This window comes from Larimichthys crocea, chromosome X, assembly GCF_000972845.2.
Source record: "Larimichthys crocea isolate SSNF chromosome X, L_crocea_2.0, whole genome shotgun sequence".
NCBI classification, from domain to species: Eukaryota; Metazoa; Chordata; class Actinopteri; family Sciaenidae; genus Larimichthys; species Larimichthys crocea.
Window position 1 is genome coordinate 38,900,787 of NC_040020.1, and position 18,670 is coordinate 38,919,456.

Here is an 18,670-nt window from a genome sequence, read left to right on the forward strand (position 1 = left end):
TCTAAGTTTGTTTTTGACCCGATTTGTGCTGTTTCACTCAGTTTGTTCAATAAACAGCGGGTTCCTGATAAGATAAATTAATTTAAAATTGTATAATCTGCAGATAAAGTACAATTTAAAAGACAATAAATAAATTAGGTACTCCACCTATTTAGCTTTTACTTCTATAACACTGTCAGACTCAAAATGGACAGTTGGACAGTGCCTACATTACCCACAATCCTGCCTGGTATCACTTGAGGCAATTTATCCAATTTCAGACCAACAGTGTTTTAAGTTTATTAAGTTTATTATGCAATAATAGCACTCCCTAAGATTAATAACTTCTACAGTTAGAGCTACAACATGAAATTCTGTAATAGTAATAAAAAATATATGACACTTACAAGGCTCATTTTTCATAGTAAGCTATTTTAGTTTTAATACTTTGACATTTTTACCTTTCCTGAACTAAAATGGTGTATTCCAGAGTTTTAACAAGAAGTTTAACAAATACTTCTTCCTCCACTGCAATGCCTGCTATAATGAAGTACATCTCCTTTAGTTATTCAGAGACAATGATAGGGACTGAACCACACAGACGTTTGCCTGTCTTCATCTACAGCGGCCCTGTTCCGCTCTGTGAAGTTCATCAGAGTTCATCTTCTTTGTCCCCGCTGAGCTGAGGCCAGCTACTGTCTCCATCCTTGTCTCGCTCATCTCTCCTCACCCCTGTCCTTCCCCAGGTCTGCTTCCATCACCTATCCCGAGGGGATAACCGCCTCCACACACAAACCTCCCCCCCACCCTCTCATCTGTCCCTCAACCAACCCGACCTCACCCTGCCTCTCCCTCTGCTCTTTGGCTGCAGCCTCTTTATGTGATGTCATTGAGGAGAAGTACAGCCTTTTTTAGGTGTATGTGTGTGAGTATAAATGGGTGTATGTGGTGTGTGTCTGTGTGAGTCAGGGAGTGGGGGCGTGCATGTGTGTGAGTATGTGACAGGGAAAGAGAGAGAAGGGGAGGTGGGGGGGTTCGACAGAAAGAATGAGAGAAAGGCACGAGTGTCAGGTTTCCTTTTTCAATTGAAAGGATCAACTCCTTGTTTTTAATCTAGAAAAGAGGGTGAAAACAGCAGGAAAGGAGAGAAGATAGCTGGGAATTTGAGCTGCTGACAGCTGTTTTTGTCCCTTCTCTCCTCACTGCTCTTTCATTCTTTCTCTCCCTCCCTCTCTTTACAGTGTCATGTCTGGGTACCCAAGGCATTTGTATAAAAATACATACATTTGGCTATGAAATGTTGCCTATTTATGTCTTTTTTTATCCATTATCATATATAGACAAAATAATTAGAGATGCTGTCTGTCTCTTTTTTTTCCCACTGATGATAGTATTTACCTCTCAAATCACATTTTTCTCTCTTCCTGTGACGTCTCACTCACCACATCCTGGTTTTGACTTCACAAGACGCCAACACATCTACAGTTTAACGGTTTTCCTGTCGATTTTCAGTTCACACACTTATGAACTCGCGTGCTCTCATAGGATATATATTTCTCACCACGCCAGCTAAAGTGAACGCGCCCACACTGCACAATAAATAATTATATACCATAATGGTAGGCTACTGTCCAATCTGTGGGAAGCCCGTTTACTTTGGTGAGTCTGACCTCTTTAATTTTTTTTTTACTCTATATGTCTGTCTGCCTCTGTCTGTCTGCTCTCTGTCTTGTTCTTTTTTGCTCTTTCAAAAACTTTTCTGTCCTTCAGTTGCTTCATCTGAAAAGGAAAAAGTTAAAATGAATGAAGAATGAAGAGAAACATTTTGCCATTACCACAGAACTTGTCACAAAAATGTAAGTCTATGAACTGATGAAAATATATTAATATTAATGATTGGTCTGCCAAACACAGGGGAAACTAATAATGTTAACCAAGTCTGCATTCCATTAATATATCCCAGTATTTAGCTGTACTGTTGTGCATACTAACTCACAAATGGAGCTAAATGGAACGGACACATTATTACCATTATTAGTTAACATGCTTGACGTGCTTTTCCTGCCATGACAAGTCAAAATATCTGCTATAATAAAGTATTAATGCTAAGTTTTTGGCTCCATTCTCCGTTTTGGAAGGCAAAAAGAAAGCTTTTCACTCTTTCTTTCTCTATTAAGCAGACACACGCACACACAAATGCATGCACACGTATCCATGATAACAACAGGATGTGGGTCTAGCCAAACCTGCTTGCATGCTGCTCTCTGGGTTTCCTCCGTACCTTCTGTCTCTTTTAGTTGAGCCCTCTCCACACACTCTGACCTCATTATTATATCCTTAACAGCAACTTCAACTAACTATTTTAAGTCTATTTTGTTATTGTTGTTGGTTTTGTTGTTGTTTACTGCTAGTTTTACCTTCCTATTTGCGTGCCATCTAAGTTCAAATTCTCTAATGTGACCTGGCCTACTTACCTCTTTTCCTCCAACAACGCCCTCTTTGGTCTGTTTGTGCTGATGAGAGTAACAGTCAGAACCAGACACTTGAATCAAATGTTATTACCCTGCATCACAGACACACAGTCCTCTTTTTTTTTTTTTTTTTTTTTTGGTACAGGTGAAAAGAAGAGGTCTTTAGGGAGGGACTACCACCCTCTGTGTCTGAAGTGTGATCAATGCAACAGACAGCTCACAGCTGGACAACATGCTGAGGTATATGAGGACAATGAATGAGGAAATATATGAGGAAAATAGTAAAAAGGTGATTGAATGAATGAGTAAGATGGTGCAGTAAATGTGTCCTGCTGGTTGTGTTTCAGCATGATGAGAAGCCATACTGTTCACACTGCTACCTGAAGAAGTTTGCTCCAAGAGGTACTGCCTTCGCACTCTGAAAGCACACACACAGCCACACACCCAAATGCTGGCGCCCAAATGCATTTTGTGAATGTCTTTTCTCTGTGTGAATCTCTCTTGACAGGTAACAGGTGACTGGTGTCGTCCTGACACAGTGCAGACACCAGACAGAGCCAAAATGGACATATGCTGACATATAAAAGACACGTAGGGTCTGTTCATGTGAAAATGAATAAATAAATATGAATAACAGCCCCTACACAAAATAAATATTTATAAATGTGTGATGACCACTTGATGCCATGTGTACGTGATTGTTCACCTTTATAATGTAAATGAATTTTACATGTAGAAAATTAATAAAAATATTTTTAAATATTCCAACATCAGATTTTGGCAGATGCCTCTGTCTCTGTGGTGGACTTTGCAGACTTCAGGCACAATGAAGAGCCCACATGCTCTTGCTTTGGCTTTGCAGGGTGGATGTATTTACTCACAGACTAACAAATCAAATCAAATACCCTAATCACTGACAACATGCATGCACATAGAAAAATGAGTTGAGTTATAGGATTCTCTCTCTCTCTCTCTCTCTCCCTCATCAGGCAGCCAGGGGAAAGGAAAGGGGAGGAAGGAAAGAGGAATGGATGAGGGTGGTTGCTGTTGGCAAAGTAAATCAGATCTTATGCCAGCAGAATCTGCTGGAATGGGTGCTACAGTGAGGCAAAGACGGATCTCACACATACACATACACATACACACACACGTGCACACATGCATTCATTCACACTGCTGCAGGGGCTTGTCACCCAGTGGTGGGTGAAGTACATAGGTTTGACACACACACACACACAGATACAGAGAAAGAGAGAGGTGTGATGATGTGGTTCCCTGTAAAGTGTCATGTGCCACATGAGTGACATTTCAGGTATTTGTCCTTGAAGGGTGGACGGATACAGAAATAAAAGGTATGGAGGATAAAGGAGGAGGCAGAAGCAGTATGGAGAACGCTGCTGGACAAAGGGAGAGAGGGTTGATGGGATTATTTTAACATCTAGCAAGGAGAGAGGCAGAGGGTTGCTTGTGTGTCTCCACAGCATGTCTTCGAACCTATCTGTCTCCTTCTCATCCCCCCAGATACCTCCTTCATCCACCCTCTTCTTCTATCCCTGCACTCTCCCCCTCTCTCCCCTCCCTCCATCCTCTCTCCATGTCTCCTTCACCCCTTAACCCCCTACCTTGATAGATCACATGACTGCTGTGATACCAGCTGGCTGACTGCTCATTTGCATGTTTTTCAGCTTTACTCCCTTATTAGAGAGATGGGTGGTGGTGGTGTGGTGGAGGGGCCATGATATAGGTGGAGAAGGGGGTTTAGGGTTAAAGGAGCATGAGGAACTGTGGAGAGCACTGAGTGATTGAGGGGCACTGTGAGAATTTAAGGAAAACGGAGTGAAACCATGAAGGGGGACAGGAAGAGAGAGCCTGGTAAAGTTGAAGCAGCAGTTCTTCGACCTGCATTAATCATCCACCATGGACCCAAACTAAAGAATGGGAATTACCATGTGATGGCTACACCAGAAAAAAAAAAACAGTCTGTGAGGAGGCCACTTGATGAGGAAAAGACAACTTCAAAATGATTATTGAGGAGCACCAGTAAAAAAGAAAAAGAAAAAAAGAAGAAATATAAACAAAAAGTATATCTCTCAGGAAAAGTCTTTTTGCGTGACAGTCAACACTTTGCATCAGTCTTCATTTGTGTATCGCTGTCGACATCTAGTGGCCATCGAAGTTGCTGCTACATGTCAGAGAAAGGCAAGCAGCGGCATGAATGAAGGACAGTGAAGGCATCAGTATACGTGTTTTAAGGGTGACGATGGATTAAATATCTGTTTAACGGAGTTTCACGTTTTTAATTTAAAAGTTGACAAGAAAGCGAATTTACTGTCTTATATTGTATTGTAAGATTTGGGGTAATTCTTCATAATGAAATTTGACTTGAAAAGAGAAAGAAAGCTGGTGGAAGACAGTATATCTGTGAACAACTGGTGTCATAGCAGGTCAGTGTGTGATTGTGATGAGAAACTAGTTTACATTACATTATTACATTACATTACATTGCATTTAGCAGACGCTTTTATCCAAAGCGACTTACAGAGAACATAAGCTGAGAAAGGTGTAAAGGAGCACAGAGTAGTTGTTAGTTTTGTTAGTTTTCTTCCAATAACTAGCTATATTTGTCTTTTGTCGACGTTTAACGCGTCTTTTTATGCGTTGTAAAGGTAATATTCGGTTTATGCCTTACGTTAGCTATAGTCCAACCATGTGAAGTCATTTTTACATTAAACATTTTTCTAAAACATTGTTTTTTTGCCGGGTGACAAAACGTCTTCAGATTTCGGAAGTTCCGACTTCACACGAAGCACTTGAACGCGTCGTCAGTTAGCGGCGTTCTCCTTTTTTTTAGTGTGCGGCGCATGCGCAGTGTGCTAACTAGGAAGCAGCACAGACGAGCCTGTCGGATTATGTGGACATATCCACACAGCTGCTTTCGGATCATTTATCTGGGCTTTATGTACTCGTGGGCAGAGGGACGCCTCGTTACAATGGAAGACTGACACCTTAACGGGAGTTGAATGTGATTTATTGAACATTTAATTGTGTGTGTTAAAAAAAAACTGAGCGACAATGATGTCAGAATGCGACCCGACAGAGACAGAGACCAGCGAGCCGACGCTGGACACCGGAGCCACCGCGGTGCCTTCGGAGTGTAACTTTCACTCCTCGGACCCTCCAAAGGTATTATTTGACAAAAACCGATTAGGTCTGGGGCTTGGACTGAACCCTGGAGTTGCTGTTCGTATTTCGGACTCTTGTGAAAGCGTCTTGACCGAACTGGAGACCGACGGCTCCGGCGAAGAGGCGCTGTTGTTGCCGTGCTTAGCAGGAAGCTCGGCGTCACCGCGGGGCGTGCGGGAGAAGCGGTGCAGGCGGAGCAGACACAGCTCGTCGTCGGATAAAGACACCTTGGCTTCCCCAGGTAAGGCCAGATTGTTTTGGATCGATCCCTTTTGATCGGATTAAAGGGAAGTACCGGCGAATAAATCCAGACAGCTAGGGAAGCCTAAAGAAGATATGTCTTGTTTTGTCGCATATGGCAAAGTGAAACACAGACCGGTTCATGTCAGCTGTGAATATAGCTTTATTAAATTATTCTTCTCTTGTTATACAAACCCTTTGATGAGTGTTAACCATTTCACTGTGACCCTATGGCCCCTGGAGGGTCTTGGGCCTGACCTGGAGAACCAAAATATTTAATAATAATGAATAAAAAGTCAAGTTTTCTGAAACTATTCACCCATTCATGTTCTACAGAAGGCATTTGGCTTGTGTTTGCATGAAGATTGATGTGCCCTGTGTGAGCTTCCACTCTGCTGATGTAATACTGCATGTTGTCATCCATATGGATGAGCTGACACCTTCAACCCGAATGACTTGAACATTGAACACTACATGGAGGTCCAGAGTACAGCCAATAGTCATCACTCTGCTCAATTTATTTTTTAGTGACTTTATCTGTGTCCATGCAGATTCAGATGAAGCAGCTGTTTCGATGTTTTAAGCAGTGTTACATATTTGCAGTACTAGATTTGACTATACAAAAGAAAACACAAAGAAAAGGTGATGTAGTCACCATGGAAGCGCCACATATTCTAACCTGGCTGCTAATTGCCTTTAACACTTCTCCCCCTCATGCCGCCCACCCTTTTTTTTTTCTCCTTGCAACATCCTCCAACACTTTGAAACATTTGTTTCTTCTCTCCATATCCACTCGGTGTGTGTGTGTGTGTGTGTGTGTGTGTGTGTGTGTTTGTCTCTTCTCTTTTTCCACAGAGGTCCGTTGTTTGACCGGGTCCTATCAGGGCCAGAAATCTAGGCCACCTGAGCCTGAAATCGCAGGTGTTAGTGTCCCATTTCCTGTGGCCCTTTTTAGTATAATAGTGTTCAGGTTTAGAATTACATCATCCGTTTTTATTCGCCGAGTTACATTACATTAGGAGCCACGCGCGCTCCTTGAGATCTGCCTGTGTTGATTTGTGTGATTATAAAACGTCTATATAAATAAATCTCCATGGCAAATTCTGGCCGTTAAATTCTGCCGTGCTTATCTCAGGCAACCCGATCTTTAAGCCATGCGAGTCTTTACAGCTGAAATTTACATCCATGTAATCTGCCAAGTCCATTTTCAATGAGTACTGTTACCAGTGAGCAGCAGGCGACGTGAAATTATCTCGTTTTAAAGTTATGCAAAGTACATTTAATCTTGAAAACATTTGCAATACAGTTAAATATTTAATGTGATTGTCTACACGTAAAACAGCTGTATTTATTGTGTAGTAAAGCGCCGATTAATCAAGAATATGAGCTCGCAGTGACTTCAATATAAGTTCAGTGTGTGCATCTTCACAGTTTCCAGAGTGTTGCGACATCTCACACAGCTCTGTAGAGCTCAGTGTGAGCTGCACTCCTGCTGTGAAGGAGCTCTGTCGGGGAGCATTAACTTGACCAACAGCTCTGAGAGGCCGCTATTAAATATGCATCAGGCCTTTGTGCAAGTAAACACACAGACAGAGCCCAGTATGATGCATAACGGTGATGACGGAGAGAGAAAGCATGCATGTGTATTTACATTCACCCCGGCATTCTGCAGGGTGAGAACAGTGAGAAGAGGGAGATATTACTGCCTCCTGCCGTCATACTATACACTGACTTTATCACAGACTTTCATCAGAAATGCAATCCAGTACAAGCATACATCCGTCATCAGACGAGACAGCTGAATAAACGCACCAAATCTATTGTTGGAAATAAAATGATGAAGATAAAATATTGTCAGCTCTGTCTCACGTACAGATAAATCGCGCGTCGTAAATCAGAAGGCATCCCGCAGGACTTCATCACGACAATCTATCTTTAGCTCTGTGTTGACGGCATATTATTCCCCACATTAAAGTCAAGATGGAGCTGTTTTTTTTTTCTTTTCAATAACAGACCACCAAAAAGATGAGATGGACGCTCAAGCTCTTCCTGTGCCTGGGTGGTGTGTTGGCCAATACGGTTTGCTAACGGTCAACAAAAAGACCTTGAGGGAGGGTCTCTGTGGACTGTATAGTGTCCTAACTCAGGGAATTGACCCAGCTCAAGCAAACAAGGCATAGCACACACTAACCCAGTGGATCACATGCTATGTGTTATGCATTTTCCATTAGGAGCGGTACAATGCGCATTCGTTCCATACACACACAGCATCGTGTGAATTCATCGAGTATGTTGTCATGTGATACTTTGTCACCATTCAAATCAGGACGGACAAGCGAACGAAGTAAAGACGATTGCTCGTTATATCAGATGATACATGATCGAGTCTTGACAAAGGTCTTGAGTTGAGACTCCACAGGGAGATCTTTGTGATGGAGTGGTGTCAGCCCTGAGCAGCAGCAGGAAAATAAATTCCCTCATGGAGTCCAGACACTGGTGGCGGCGGCGGCAGCTGATTGAATGATGACGCTGATGAATCTGTGAAGACTAGGTGGAGCGCACTGGGAGAGAATCATATTTTGAAAGGGAGACGCTAGATTATTTGCTAACAATGTTGTTGTTGGCGTGTTGCTGTGCTAGCGGATGAAAAAAGAAAATGCAGACCAGGCATGCAGAAGAGTAGTCTTCATGATTCAGCATTCACTAGAGCTCGACTAGAATCTCTTAATCATGTAAGCTAGTTACTGGATTGGGTTCACCTGACAGCCTATAGTTTGCTTTAGGGTGATCTGACCTGCTGTTGAAGTTTCTCCAAGTTGGACTCACTCTTAAAATCATCTGCTGCTCTACTTTCAGGTTCCCTCTTACAGGATTAAAAAAAAATCCATAGCATAAACTAGGCTATCAAAGTGCCAAATGGAGCGAAAAAAACCCAAAAAGTTCATCCCGGCCTTGTTAGCCTGTAGCTCAACTTTAAGATGCAGCTCATGCACAGTCCTTGAAAACATAAAGATTGCAGTAGTATGTCGCTCTCAGAGTGTTGAGAACAGTGTGGGTGTAAGTTCTTCAGAAGCTCCTGTTGAATAAAAGACTAGATTTGCCTCTAAATATACTATGATAGGATGTTTGAATGTGTTTGATCAGGTCCAGGTGGGCCTCATGGCTAGCAAAACCCCTGACTTGTCTGATGTCACTCTTGCATATCTTTATCCTTCTGTTCCCTCCTTTCCTTCCTTTTTTTTAATTAGCCTCTCTCTCAGTCCCCCTTCAAGTGAATTAGCCTCAAAGCTATCTTTGTTCCCTCTTATCTCCCTGTGACAAATGGCATGTTAACTGTCCTCCAGTCCCTTTGTCCATTTTTCCCTCCTCCCCGTGTCCCTGCCTTCATCCCTCCCCGCGTCCCACTGTGACTTTAACGCAACTGATACACACCATATGGAGCCTTTCTGTCAGCTGACTGTTCTGGCCAGTGTGAAGAGGAGAAGGCAGAACGTGTCATGTCATATGATTTTCGTTGCCTTCATCAAAGGAATAATTGGCACCCCGTATCCATCAGAGAGCAGTCCCATCCAGAGAATTATATTAGATCTGCAAGGCGGTAGAAAATGTCATTTCCAGACAGGATGCAGAGTCATTCATTTGGCTCTGTCGCCTCACAGCAAGAAGGTTCATTTGCTGGTTCTGTGCCTGCGATCGACCCGCATGTCCTCCGAAGACAAACAGGTTTGGTGAAATGGTGATTCTAAATGGGGCCCCGTAGGTGTGAATGTGTGTGTGATGGACTAACCCTAGCCTGTCCAGGTTGCACCCCATCTCTCATCCCAGCATGTGCTGGATAAAATTCCAGCCTCCCATGACCCCGAAGAGAACAAGACGTTTAGGGAACGGATGGATGGCTCACCTAATACAGGCTGCGTGTGCATGATATGACGCAGTAGATGGAATAGACTGACCTACAAGTATATAAATATACATTAGCTGGTTTTCAGTTCATGTTTGTTGACCCGTGAATGCTTTTTAATATTAGATTTGTCTTTTAAAGGAATAAAGATCTGTCTTTTTATGATGCTGTGACACAGGATGAGACTGTCAGGGTGATGAGACAAGCTGCAGTCATCTCTGATTGGTGCTTCAGACTCACAAATTATTCCTCCACCTCTATTTTTACCTTTTCATGATGTGGTTCAGCATGCATTATGTAAATGAGGCTCACACAACTGTATTACTGATGTATTTTCGACTGCAGTGCAATTATTTAACGCCGTGTTTTGGAAGTGTGATGATGATGACGATGATGATGCAGCATAATTGCGGTAGCCCAGTCTAATTGCCCACAATATGAATATGAGTATTAATCTGATCTGTCTCCCGTTCTAGGTATCAACAGTGGGGACTTCAACCATTTCCCTGATGATCCTGAGTTTGGGGATATTATCCAAAGGGCGGAACAGGCTATCGAGAACGGTGTCTTTCCAGAGAGGATTTCCCAGGGTTCCAGTGGGAGCTACTTCGTCAAAGACCCAAAAGGGGTGAGATGGAAGAGGGTTAGGGTTAGGACCATGGAGCTTTTTTCATTTACCCTAATGAACAAGCCCCTTTTTTTTAAATATATTAATTATGAGATGCATTCACGTTCCCCACTTAGATTTATCCAGCCACTTTAATTATTAAATGTGCTAGCTTTGCCGTTAGCACCCAGTAAGGTGGCTGCACGTGGCACTCAAGGAGAATCAGGCAGCTGAAAGGAGTGGACAGGAGCCCGGAAAATTCACCGGGGGAGGAATCTTCAGTGGAGGCTGGCTGAATAATGCAGCCAGCATGCTCGCATCGATAACAGATAGCCATCATGCACGATTAGCATCACGTTAACAAGTTTAATGTACGCTTCAGGGACAACATATCGATGGATGTTAGCAGCATTTCTGTCACTTCCCATCTGTTGCTCATAGTTTAACGTGTGTTTAATCTTGTCTTTTAAAGGTCCCATATAATTGATGACAGGTCAACTTCTGTCATAGTCTGTCATGTCCATGTGTGTGTGTATTTTACGGTTTACATTTTTTGATGTAACACTGTCATCTTTTTTCCTTCTCTAGAAAATCATTGGTGTTTTCAAACCAAAGTCAGAGGAACCTTACGGTCACCTGAACCCCAAATGGACCAAATATTTTCACAAGGTATGTTGTGTCATTTATTTATTTTTTTTATCTGTGGTGTATAAGCAGACATGTCACGCCTCTCTCAAGGTTTACTGATTGTCCTCTTTCTCTCTCGCTCTCTCATCAGCTGTGCTGTCCATGTTGTTTCGGCCGAGGCTGCTTGTTGCCTAACCAGGGTTACCTCTCGGAGGCTGCTGCTTCACTGGTTGATACCAAACTCGGTCTGGGAGTGGTGCCGAGAACAAAGGTGGGGTCTCTGAGCGCATACGTGTTATTGTTTCGTTGAAATCTGACTCATTTCTGAACTCTGGTAAATGTATTAAAACAGAATATTCAGTTCAATATTTTTTTTTCAGTTGTAGGAGAAACTATCCAGCAGTGGTCACATGAAACAACTAAAGCTGTGTTAACTGAGCATCTCTTCTCTCTTTCTCACTCAGGTGGTGTATCTGGCTAGTGAGACATTCCACTACAGTGCTATTGATAGAGCTAAATCAAGGGGGAAGAAGTATGCCTTAGAGAAAGTCCCCAAGGTCGGACGACGCTTCCACAGAGTTGGCCTGCCACCTAAGGTAACCCTTCATGGTCCAATGTCACCAACTTTCAACTGCTTGGACGAGTAACCAATTAGAAGCGTCGGCTAATGTATACTACTAATTAAACGGACATATTCAACATATTTAAACAGGTTGTTAAAATGTCCATTTTTGTTATTTTACATAGCTGCGGTCTCCTCATTATGTAATGAAAGAGTTGTCTCAGTGAGCGGAGGGCTCAGAATAGCTGCTCACGCAGCCCTGGCAGAGGAAAGTAAGGACGGGAATCGTGCCACACTGCCTGTCTTTGTGTTCCCCCCGAAAAGACAGCTTTATTCAAAGAAATAGGTCGGAGGGAGAATAAATGTCATCTCTGCTTTAGATTGTGTTCTCTTTTTCAGGGTCTTTCAAACAGAGATTGGGCATTCTCGTCTCTTTTTATTGTGTACTCGTATCCAGTGCCAGTTTTAGCATTTAATCCAAAACATGTGAAACAGCAACACCATGTTCATCCGAGGCGACCTTTGCAGATGCTGTGAAGAGATGGCTGATGTGTTCAGGAAGTAGTCTGAGGAAGTCGGCTTCATATTTTAACTGTCACGCACAGCTGACACCAGCCCGCTGACGTCACAATTTCACATTACTTTGCACCACACCGCATCATTTGCCTATAGTTAAACTACCAACGAAGGATGAGTCATGATTTTCTGATGGTTGAACAGTCATGTAATTAAAAAAAAAAAGTCTAATATATTAGGTGATTATCATCTTCTCATAAAAATATATATTTTCCTTTTGTTTTTACTTGTGCCTTGTAGTAAGTAACACATTATGCATGACTAGGGCATTTGCTACAGCACTGTGAGTGACAGTGGTGTCAGTCTTTGAAGAATGATCATTCCCAGTGAATATTGTATTTGTTTTTTTTACGTGTACGTGATGTGTTTACTTCCAGGTGGGCTCATTTCAGCTGTTTGTGGAGGGTTACCGTGAAGCGGACTACTGGCTGCGGCGCTTTGAGGCAGAACCTCTGCCAGAGAACATCAGGAAGCAGCTGCAGTCCCAGTTTGAGCGGCTGGTGGTGTTGGACTATGTCATTAGAAACACAGGTGAGGGTGTGTCTGTGTTGACGTTTTAACAGCATTTACTGTAACCGCTGTAGTTACTGTAACTTAACCACAGTGCTTGTGTTACATAACATATATAAAGTTCCAGTTTGTAGAAGAGAGAGCTGCTTGTAGACATTTTTGGCATGTTTGCAGTTCATTAGTGCGTCATATTGAACTTGTTCCTGTCATCGACGCCTCTGAGTTTAATAGCTGATTGCATGTTTGTTTTGTTTTCCACCTCAGACCGAGGGAATGACAACTGGTTAATCAAGTATGAGAAGCCAGGAGAAGGAGGCGAAGGAGACGAAGTGAAGGTGAGCTTAAATCAACAGGTACAAAAGGTGTGTTCAGGCTGACCATGGAAACAAATCCGTCCCCAGGCGGTTGAGCTGCTGGAATGTTGATGCACTTTCTCACACACACACACACACACACACACACACACACACACACACACACACACACTTCGTGCTCTCCATACTCACACACAGGACACACTGGGACACACTGCATAGACAGACAATAGCTTTGATATTGCAGGTCTGGAACAAACCAGCACCCCAGTGACTTTGTTACAGCAACCAGAGCACTATCTGTCTGTCATCAATGATTATTTGTCACATGTTGATAAATGAGCAAAGGTTGTCATCTCTCTAATCAGGTCTTTGGACAGCGATCAATAACTCATATCTCATCAGTCATTAATCATTCAGTCTGCTGTTGTTGTTGGTGACTTCCTCGTTCCTCTCTCTCTACTCTCGCTGCAGGATGCAGATTGGTCCGAGAGCAGTTCAGACTCCTGCATTAAGATTGCAGCAATCGACAACGGCCTGGCCTTCCCCTTTAAACACCCGGACGAATGGAGAGCCTGTATGTTGCTCTCTTTTCTCCCTCATCTCTCTTCATTAATGTCTCGCTATTGGCTGTCTCTGTCAGCACCGTGTTCTTACTAATAATGATGTAAACAACGGATAATGAGTCTCTTGGAATCATTTAAAATTTTGAGTACACTTGAAAACAAAGTTAACGACACAATATGCCATAACTACACAGTATGGACTTAATAGATGTAGATTGTCGTAAAAGAACAAGGCTGTGACTGTGGTGGCAGGTAAAGGTGATGTGAGAGATCATGACAAAATGTTGTCCTCCCTCCATCAGACCCGTTCCACTGGGCATGGCTCCCCCAGGCTAAGGTGGCCTTTTCGCAGGAGACCAGAGACCTGGTTCTGTCCCGCCTCTCTGACATGAACTTTGTCCAGGACCTCTGTGAGGACCTCTATGAGATGTTCAAGGTATAAGACGCCTCATAGCCTTTCCCTCTTCTCTCCTTTCTTTCTGTTAATACAGATTAAAATGAGTCTTCTTTAGTAGTCATGTAAACAAATGTCCGTCTGGCACGTGGAATGACACAGGATATTGTTTTTCTCTGCAGACAGATAAAGGTTTTGACAAAACCATGTTTGAGAGACAGATGTCTGTTATGAGGGGACAGGTGAGTTCTTTTCTTTTTTTTTGTACTCTGCTGTTGCCTTTTCTCTTTCTCCATTGTGTCCTCTATTTTGTTCTTTCCTTTTATATCCTACCTCGTTCTCCTTCCTCTCTCTCTCGTGCCCTACTTTCAGTCACTTCCATTGTTTGCTCTGTAACCTTACCACCACTATCTTGACCTGATTTCTCACCCTCCACGCCTGTCTACTGCCCTGCTTCACCTCTGCTGTCTTTTTTTTATTCTCCCCCTCACCTCTACCCCTGCTGTTCTTTCTCCTCTTTGGATTAATAACCGCTGAGTGCTTTAAAGCATAATGATGGCAGTGGACAGCAGTCCCGTATAACAAGTATATGTGTTTCTGTGTTTTCTTACATCTACAAGATGTTGCTTTCTGTTGCCATTTGAGCTTAAACGATGAATCAGTTAGACAAAACAATTTTTTATTAATTGTTGAAGTCATTTTTCAACACATCAAATGAAACTTTAATATTTTATAGGCGTTCGACCTCACAGAGACACTCAAATGCAACCAATGCACCAGTACTCACAATGCCACCTCTTTTACAATACACAGTTTTTGCATGTTTCTCTATTTCATGCATCATGAACCCTTTTTGTCACCAGGTGTTGAACCTGACTCAGGCACTGAAGGACGGGAAGAGCCCCATCCAGCTGGTGCAGATGCCCCGGGTGGTAGTAGAGCGTAGCCGCTCAGGCGGCCAGGGACGTGTGGTCACACTCGGCAACGCCTTCACACAAACCTTCCACTGCAAGCGCCCCTTTTTCTCCTCTTGGTAGTCATCTTCCAGATGGGTGAGGAGGGGGGGGCGGCTGAGGAGAGGCTTTTTTTTTTTTTCGTCCTAAAATCAGGAGGCGAGGGAATGATGCTTATATTTCTGTGGTAAGAAATTGCACTCCTGAACATTCCTTATTTGTGAAGAGAGTGCAGAGAATCATGGGAGCTGGAGAGATTGCCATACCAGTGTCTCCAGAGACCTTGGGGCTGTTTGTGGTTACCATGGTGACTTGACTGGATAATCCACAGAGGTGGGTTTTGTTTATTGTTAAGCAGAAAGGATTTTTTTTTCCTACCCACCCAAAGTACCTAACGAAGTCTCTTGCAAGGTCTCTTAGTGGGGCTAATGGCCAAAGAACAGGCACTTACAAACCACAACCGAACAGATCTGTGGTCCTGAGTGTTTGGGAATCTAAAGGACTTGTTTCACAGATCTCTCCAGAAAGTTTAAACTGGAACAGCGTTGTTCCTAGTCTGGGAAGTCTAAAAACATTTGCTTTGCCTTGTAGGATTACTTATTCAAATATAGATGTGTACTTGCACTGCTGGAAGTATTTGACTAGTGCTACACAACTTGGTCAAACCACTCTTTACAGAGTGTTAATTTTCAAACCACATCTGTTGAGTAAACACAAACCCTGTGTCTTCAACTCTCTCTACTGCCAAAATCTGTCTGTGGAAGGAATATTTCAAAAGCCTCAAGAAGAGAATATTGTTGAAACTTGAATATGAACTCTGGAGGAGGAGGACTAGTAATAAACACTTTGCTTGAATGTAATCTGTTTACGGTTTCTACACAGATTTTTGCTCCTAAACATTTCAATATGAGCAAACGCTTTCAAAAATCGACTTTTCTCATAACGATGAATGTATTTGTTGTTTGACATGTGTTTAATTGCTGAGCAAGCAGCCTTCTCTTGAACCTCGCTGCATGGGGGACGACCCCTCGTCTCTCCCCTTTATAACACGATATGAAGAGGAAAAAACATAATGGAGGACAGTGTTTCACACTCGCTTGATGCCGTTGTGTTTTCTTATGTATGCATCTTGAAATTTTTATTCCAACTCAATGATTGTATGAGAAAAGTTGTATATTTAACAGATGAAAAATAAAAATTGGGAAATTTTGATCTTTGTTTTGGTCAGTTGTGTTTGACAAAATGTGTCAGCGATTGTGTAAAGAATGAGAACAAGAAGCAACAAAACTAACTTTGACTAGTAACCAAGGAAAACACGATACACGGTAATACAGCTCTGAACATTTACTTCTCTCTCACTGTTGACAGAGGTTTGTTCAGCAGAGCTGAGCAGACATGGGAGTCACAGTTTCCATACACCTGTGACGTGGCTATTAAAGCAGCAAACAACTAGTTGATGATTTACTGATGGAGGGAACAATAATGCCTCAAGCAAGATATCGGTTACTATTAAATCTGTTGTAAAGAAAGAAACAATTTTTGATTGGTAGAGTAATCATTTAGTCAGTGTTTCTTAAACATTTTACGCCGCGTACCACCTCAGAAAATATTCGTCTCTCCAAGTACCACCATCATGACAGAGGTTAAAATTCAGTTGACGGATCGCTCACATAGAGGGCAGGGTTAAGCTACACTGTCTCTAGATTTTATGGTGAAAAACTCCCAAACCATAACAGCAAACGGCTGTAAAATATGCCATGAATTATGACTCTTGTATACAGTAAAACATTTCATTTTAAGAGAACGTCTACAGAATAAAGTAGTATTTTATACTAAAGACTGTTGATTATACAGTAAAACACTGTAATCTTTAATGGAATATTTTATGGTCTTTTACTGTCATGGTTTGATAATTTTAACTGTAAAACCTACAGACATTTTAAAATATGGAGTTAAATGCCAACCTTAAACTTAAAATCAACAGTACGAACATCCTTTTACCGAAATTGTAGAAAAAGTTCTACCATATTAATTATGGTAAAATTTGGGCAACCACAGTTTTTTCACCATAAAAACTTTTCTTTCCTTACAGATTATTGTTGACTGTTGTGGAATCCTGAACAGAACTAGAGCTGATTTGGTGGGAATTACTCCTGATCTGCACTTCTCTTTCTATTATTTCCTGTTTGGAGCCACCACTGCAGCGTTCATTTTTACCTCCACTTACTAAGTTAACGTCACATTTTCATAACTAATTGCAGATATATGTGACCTGTGCTAACCAGTGACTACGTATCAGGCTGATATTGAAAATTAAAAACGTATTTTAGTCATTTAAAATAAGTTTTTCATTCCAGCATAGTATTTTGATATTATATGTTTTTATTTAAGTTATTTCAGAGATTCCTCCAAGTAGTACCACCAGGGGTACTCATACCACAGTTTGAGAACCAGTGATTTAGTCTATCCAATTCTTTTTATTTTTATTTTTATCAAACAATTAAATCCAGAGTTATTCAATTAAAAACAATATCAAACTGATAAAGCAGCTAATTATGAATGATCAAATATGTTGCCATCGTCAACAAATCGTCTAATTGTTTCAGCAGTACTTATAAAAGTGGAGATTTGAAGGGCAACGCCAACGCTATTTGCATAGTTCATCAACAAGGTCATGGAAACAACTTGATAATCAACGACCTTGTAGGCAGATAAGTAGTGATGCTAAAACCTTAAAGGTCAACATCACTCCACAGTGCAAACACCCTCACAGTTCACGCTGATAATGGTTTTAATGGAGGTGTTGATGACAGATATTGTCATGTGGACACAAACACGTGCATAATGTAACTGCTCTCATTAAAACGTCTCTGCAGACATGTGCAAAAGAAGCACGTGTACCACCACACGCCCACATGCCCCTCTCCAACCGTGACACTGGTAGAGGTGTCATCACACACATTCATCTGTTTAGACAAAGACGGCACCCACACATAGTTACTGGGATGCGGCGCACATCTGGAGAGGAAATAGAATGTGACAACAGGGTTGCAATGTGATCAGTGTCTGTCAGCAGGAAGAAGTAGCAGGGGACAGATAGCTTAACACTGCCACTATGTGGGAAATATGCAGCATTGGAAGCCTGCTATCACTCTGACTGACTGACAGGTCCTCTAAAACTCTGGGTTGTTTGATCACACAGTGAGAGTTTAGATTATAGAATATAACATTTATTGCCTGCAGGGGCTGTACTGAAACTGTAACACCGGTACAACTACCACTTATTTTGCTGCAGCTCAAGACTAAGCGGCAACCTCCATGGCTGTGAAGTGAAGCCCATGTGAAGTGCCAAAAGCTGCACTTCCTCAAACGGCCACTTGGCGCTGGCTACAGAACATGTCAGGCTCCATTAGTGCCTGTATTCAAATATCAAACTTCACAGCAGAAATAAACATGTTTACAACATGGTACAAAAACTTTTTATTTTTTTTTTTTTGGTTCTATAGCTAATTTCATTGTTCATGACAACTGTACTGAGTCTGATTTTTTATATTTACCAGTTCAAAATGTATTACTGCTTAAAGTTTTACATAGTTAACAGTGTGGCTGCTTTTATTAGTGCTGTTACAAATGGCTTCTTTGAGTACCCAGGTCATTTGGCCCACCTCAAGTCCGCTGATGACCCACACCTTAGCCTACCTTAGATGGACTATCAATATGGCAGCGGCCGAGGCCACAGACGCAATTCTTCATACTGTCATCTATCAGCAAATGTGCATCTTGTTTG

The 18,670-nt window shown here is 42.1% G+C and overlaps 2 protein-coding genes across 2 annotated transcripts; both read left to right on the top strand.

Moving 5' to 3' along the window:
- Positions 1 to 1,418: 1,418 nt before the first annotated feature.
- zgc:195282 (cysteine-rich protein 1) lies at positions 1,419 to 3,213 on the top strand. The gene is made up of 4 exons (XM_019278145.2): positions 1,419 to 1,638; positions 2,596 to 2,690; positions 2,798 to 2,852; positions 2,959 to 3,213. The coding sequence occupies exons 1-4, from the start codon at positions 1,596 to 1,598 to the stop codon at positions 2,967 to 2,969; spliced, it is 204 nt and encodes a 67-aa protein (XP_019133690.1). The 5' UTR covers positions 1,419 to 1,595; the 3' UTR covers positions 2,970 to 3,213.
- A 2,072-nt stretch (positions 3,214 to 5,285) lies between these two features.
- pi4k2b (phosphatidylinositol 4-kinase type 2 beta) lies at positions 5,286 to 16,093 on the top strand. Its single transcript, XM_019278191.2, has 11 exons — positions 5,286 to 5,874; positions 10,251 to 10,402; positions 10,970 to 11,050; positions 11,160 to 11,279; positions 11,473 to 11,604; positions 12,524 to 12,677; positions 12,921 to 12,991; positions 13,445 to 13,547; positions 13,839 to 13,972; positions 14,113 to 14,172; positions 14,794 to 16,093. Exons 1-11 carry the CDS (start codon positions 5,523 to 5,525, stop codon positions 14,965 to 14,967), a joined length of 1,533 nt encoding a protein of 510 aa, XP_019133736.1. The 5' UTR covers positions 5,286 to 5,522; the 3' UTR covers positions 14,968 to 16,093.
- The last annotated feature ends 2,577 nt before the right edge of the window (positions 16,094 to 18,670 follow it).